The sequence below is a fragment of the Ixodes scapularis genome, unplaced genomic scaffold (assembly GCF_016920785.2).
Source record: "Ixodes scapularis isolate PalLabHiFi unplaced genomic scaffold, ASM1692078v2 PGA_scaffold3__209_contigs__length_174095766, whole genome shotgun sequence".
Lineage (NCBI taxonomy): Eukaryota > Metazoa > Arthropoda > Arachnida > Ixodida > Ixodidae > Ixodes > Ixodes scapularis.
Window position 1 is genome coordinate 109243973 of NW_024609868.1, and position 5634 is coordinate 109249606.

General features: G+C 42.8%; 1 protein-coding gene across 1 annotated transcript; it reads left to right on the forward strand.

The window, feature by feature from the left end:
* The first annotated feature begins 210 nt into the window (after positions 1 to 210).
* On the forward strand, positions 211 to 2655 carry LOC121837247 (homeobox protein Nkx-3.2-like). The gene is made up of 3 exons (XM_042292832.1): positions 211 to 226; positions 502 to 665; positions 2269 to 2655. Exons 1-3 carry the CDS (start codon positions 211 to 213, stop codon positions 2530 to 2532), a joined length of 444 nt encoding a protein of 147 aa, XP_042148766.1. The 3' UTR covers positions 2533 to 2655.
* Positions 2656 to 5634: the final 2979 nt, after the last annotated feature.

Here is a 5634-nt window from a genome sequence, read left to right on the forward strand (position 1 = left end):
AAAGATACGTCGAAGTGGCGTCAAGGAATGTTTCCGCTCTTATCGTTCGGGATAGTACGAGTTCCTCTGATTCCCATGGCAGCGTCTCACTTCTTAGGCTTAGGGCTTCTTCTGGACAGGTCAAAATATAGATCTGTCAGTTAGTGAACATATCTACCAACCCCAATATAATCGATATCTGCAAAAAAAAAAAAAAGAGTCTAACTCATAATGCGGTACGGCTTTCGTAAAACGTGCCCAAAACGTTGATTCCGTGATCTATTTCAATAAATGCGAATGCTTCTTTTCGCACGTTTAGGTTGATTGTCAGGAATGATACGGAAGCGGTTTTGAAATCGAAGAAAGGGCGACCGAGCTATCATGGTGCAGTGTGGAGCATTCGGCCGTCTATTGCCACACTCCACGCAACATTTTGTTTTAAAGAAAAGGAATAAAATAATTATGAAAAATCAATGTTCTACAAGTTTTCGTGGTATGTTTGTGTTTTTTAATATTTTTCAGAGCCGTCACAGGGGGAAAAGTTGAAAAGCAAGAAGAAGCGGTGCCGAGCAGCTTTCTCTCACGCGCAGGTCTACGAGCTGGAGCGGCGATTTAGTCATCAACGCTATCTGTCCGGTCCTGAAAGAGCAGACTTGGCTCACGCGCTCAAGCTCACAGAAACACAAGTAAGCTGCTGTTATCACGGTAAAGGAACAAAAAAAAAGCGGTAGTAAGAGGTTCTCCTGAGCAAAACAGCTCTACTGCGTTTTTTCATACGATAGAACGCAGAGGACGCTACAATGCATTCAACACAATTCAATATTGTGTAAGGGTAGCGTGACCTCTGGAAGGTACGCAAAAACGTGCGGGGCGCGTAGTCGCGTGGTATCGTTGAAAGCGATGGACATACTAGGATGGCTCGTGGCGTCCATTGCGGTCTTTCGGAAAACAGAGCAAATCGAACGTAGGCGTTCTAATGCTTTCTTTTCTTTTCGCACGGTCAGTATTTAATTTTATCGAAGCCACTAATCTCGGAATAACTTCTCGAGATGAGAATAAGCAAACCATTGAACAGATATGTTGATTAACGGCGAGTACAACACGAAACACAAAGCATAGCACCACAATAGAAGAGGGCACTCTACAAGTGCAGCACTTCATGTAAATTTCATGACGTACACTTCCAGGAAATTCCAGTAGACCTCATTTTCTGCAAAGCACTCCGAGTGTTAAAACATTTTGATGACCAGCCCGGGGGAAGTTTTAATCTGAAACTGAAGTCCTAATGTGTTTTCATGCATGGGATTTTACATGCCCACGTCTTGCTGAGTGCTTCATTTTAAAGTTTATTTGCACACTTTCAGGTCCATTCTTGTGCTCCTGTTAAATGTAATATAACAAGATAAAAATACGCCCTCCATGCTCCATCGGACAGACAAAGGAGTACAATCGCGAACATGTTTACCACCGCGAACATATCGCTCTTGCGAAATCTGACAGGGCGGTCAAATATATTGAGACACTCATTCCTGTGCGAACCATATTAGAGTGAAATTCATTACCAGGGGAAATGTTGTGCCACGAGAATGCTGTTTGTTATATAATGCACTCTGACCCCCCGCCCCCTCTCTCCCGCATTAATGGCCGAGAGGCGCTGCGGGTTCTTCTTGAATAAAGAATGAAGAGTTTGTACGTGCGCCCGCGTAATGCCACGAACAATGAAATAGTTGTTTCGTAGTCTTCGTCTCGGGATATTATTGGGGAGGAGGACAGACCGTGACGCCCCAAGCGGTTAACTTATCAACTACACGGATGGGGACAACAAATACAATGACGCAGCGCTCGGCCGACATAACCGAACACGGCGTCAGCGTTCGGCTGGAGTTCGTGTTCTCCGGCGAGGGGGAGGAGGGGCTCTTTTGTTTCCACAACGGCCTGCATGAACAATGCAGCATGCACGATCCCAGCTTAGCACAAAAGCCGAAGTGGGTCAAGCTCCCATTCTCTGAGGATAGATCCGGCACTTAACGTCGCTTCGTCGATTGTTAGTATTTTTTACATTAAACTGTGCCCCGCGCTCTATTGTAGAAGATGACATGGCCATGCCCATAAGGCCTGTTGGCATGTGCACAGGCCTTGTGTTGAGTAAACACCGAGCGTGGGGAAAACAAACGGGTCAGAGCGCCCCCTATAGTTCGATCTCCTGCCCAATAGGGACATAAGCTGTTGTAGTCCTCTTGCTTAAAATGAACCGTTTTCGGGTGCAACCATTTGTTTCATTCTTCGCAGGTCAAAATCTGGTTCCAGAACAGACGTTACAAGACAAAGAGACGTCAAGGACAGGAGTGCGATCTCTCCCCAGCACTAGTGAGCCCCGGTTGCCGGACAGCGTCCGTCAAGGTCCTCGTACGGGATGACCAGCTCGTCTACCGAAGAGATGAGGTCGTGAGACCGGCCGTGCTTCTACCGTCGGTGCCCCTGCCTGGACTGTACCCACTCTACGCGTACCACAGGCACGTCAGCACGTGCTCATACGTTGGTTGCACGTCATGAACACATCACAGCAGACCTTGGACAGGGTGAAGTGGAGTGACCTGCTTTTCTGGATGGGTCGCGAAGAAAACATTGGCGTGGGGACACGAGCAATCCAAAGTTATACTAAAAATATATTTTCAGTTTGTGCAAGACCGGTAAACTAAGGTTCCGTATTTACTTAGCATCATAATATAATTTGTGCAATTCATACTCGGAGTTTTTTTAGAAGGTCTATGCGCGCATGTACTTTCTCCTAATATAAGATTGAAGAAAAGTAACTTTAAAATGTGGGCAATTATAAACTACTTGATATCACAGCGATGCGTAGACATTTAAAGTTAAAAAAAAACTGTTTTTGGACAGTTATATGTTGAACTGAGTTATATACTCTAGTTCTTGTTATATCTCGTGCAAGCTCGTCCTGTTCTGGGTGGTTTGCTTGTTACTTCATAGAGGAATGCCAACCGAAATTTAAAAAAAAAGCCAGAAAAAATGTAATATCAGCCGCTGTTCGCATGACCATCCCCTTGTTTACTTCAAATGTTCTATCGCCATTGCAGGTCGATCTATGAAGTGTAATACATGCACTTAGAAATGCGGACACAAGGTACCTCATGTATGTAACATCCTAATATTTTCTCTAGAATATTTACTGCAATAGGCATTCCATATGTGGATTGCAAACATGTTTTAAATCGTTTTCATGTTCACCATGTTACTTCCTTCCTAATATTTCTTGTTCCCTACATTGAAATCATTTATTGTGCAGTACAGCGAAGTCCGGAAAACGTTTGTGCTAGGCAGTACTGAATTGAGCTAAACCGCCTTTCAATTCCAAACCCTCAGACACCTGATGTGCAGAAGATGAAACAGGGGAATAAAAATAGAATTTCTTGTCAGGTTTTTTTAATGTCTGACAATATTTGCTTGAGCTCCCACTTTAGGATACAAACCTTTCCCCTGAAGCTCTGTGACAGTTGCCAGGTATAAATGTTTACACATTGTGATTTTGAAGTACGAAAATGTGCTATTCCAACTTCTGAGGGCATGGATGAAAGCGAAAACGTATGTTGAAAACGCATGAACCGAGCAAAATGTTTAGCCGCTACTTCCGTACACCCGTTCAGCTCGAAGTTCAGTTTAATCAGACATCCAGTTGGACCCACCACGAAAGCTAGATTGTAAAGCCAGTACCTGCACGCCAATTAGAGGGTATCCTGACATTTCTGACTGACGTTACTTCTCCTCCGAGTGACAATCGGCATAGCTACATGAATTAACCAGGTTTACGCGGCACTCTATGTACGAGTTTATTGGTAATAACCTATTCGTTTTTTAACTGTATGAGTCTCTAGAATGCGCAAAATAACTTCCTAATGAAAATACCTCGACCTGTGTTTATAAATGTTTTTATAGAAGGATTCTCGGGGAAGAAAAAAGTGATGACATGTAAAGAACTGATTCTCAATGGTTCTTCAGTTTCAAAAATCCCCCGGTAGTAAAGAGTCGCAATCTGGAACTTTTAATGCTCCAAAAATAAAATCATTTGTGAGTAGTGTAGTCTGGTCGCTTTAACTAATGAAGCTAGGCACGTGCCATATCGCAAGCGCACCCTTCTGTTTTAGGAGTTACCGATGTCTCATTACCCATGGTACGTTTACATGAATTCGATTGTAGCACATCGAATCGAGAAAGCGCCAATCACACGCAGCCTGCCTTCCTACTTCTTCCACTTCTACCCATCTGCTACCAATAAAAAAAAAATAATCGAGTCCCGATTATATGCACTATTGTCGCATCCATGTAAACGCAGCCAATGCAAGAGGATGGTTTCCATTCAAATTGAGATTCGAATTTCTCTAATTGCATAACATGATGCATGCAAATATCGCCTACCATTCGTATGTTTTAAATCTGACAATGTGAGTGTCGTGTGTACATAATATTGTTCTATTCATTTAATCATTTTATTATTAAACCGTTATTAAAGCGACCTATTTATTTAGATAGAACATTTACGTTATCTCTAGTTATGCGGCGCTAATAGATTCGCTGTTGTTATCAAAGAGATAGCTTCGAATCTGTATTACTTGAAAGTAAAACATCGCACATGCATTATGATTTCTGCAATGCTGGAAGCGTTATTCAACCTGTTATAAAACCAAAACTCTGGACTTATGTGCACAGTGTCTCCACTTGCTAATTGTAAAGGCACCCTTCAGAAATCCGGTTTTATGCGACCGTCTTGAACTACTGCAGAGCGATTATGAATTCATTAAAATAAATAAGAAGAAAAAATGACTAAGTACAAAAGGAGATATTGTAGTGAGTGCTCAGGCGAGCTGGTGGAAATTAACCATTCTGATGTTAGCCTGAGACTGAGGCAGGAAAAGAGGAAGTTTCAAAGTAGAAGAAAAAGGAACAGTCGAGGATACGTCTCTAACACAGCTAAAAACAAGTTTATTCGGTCACCCTCTTATATACACTCCACAATCTTCACCAGAGAACCTTCGCGACCTCCAAAGCCAAAAGATAACAAAGAACTCATCCCTTTCCACCACCACAGTTCGGACTATAAGTTGAGTAAGCTCATGCCCTTCCACAAGAGTGTAAGGGATTGCACAAAAAATGCATCGAGAGAAGTCTATTCCGTGTTATAATGGAGTGGTATACGAAATTCCCCTGGAATGTGGTTTTAAGTATGTGGGTCAAACGTCGAGGTGTATAAATGATAGATTGACTGAACACAAAAGAAATGTCAAAAACAACGCGACTGATTCGGAAATAGCGAAACATGTTCAAGAATGTAATGTTGTATACCACGCTGGTCCGAAACAGAAATAATACACAGGGAAGTAAACGACATCAAAAGGGTTGTAAAGGAAACAATAAGAATGAAATCAATGGGCAACTGCATTAGTCAAGTGTCGTTACAGCTTAGCAGCAGTGCAAAAACCTTCTTGCGGATTTGCCGCAGTTTTGTTAAGTGGTTTTTGATTGTGAAAGGGTGTAAGTGGTTTCCTCCTTTGTGTCTTCGGGTTGGGATCAGGTGGATTGGTATCTTCTGTTGCCGGGTTGTTTTGGGATTGGGGGCCGGGGAGGAGAGGAGGAGGGTGTGCT

What these genes read in the sequence shown, in the direction of transcription:
- LOC121837247 (XM_042292832.1), top strand. An exon ending in TCAAGCTCACAGAAACACAA is followed by an intron (nt 666 to 2,268) that starts GTAAGCTGCTGT and finishes CATTCTTCGCAG; the next exon opens with GTCAAAATCTGGTTCCAGAA.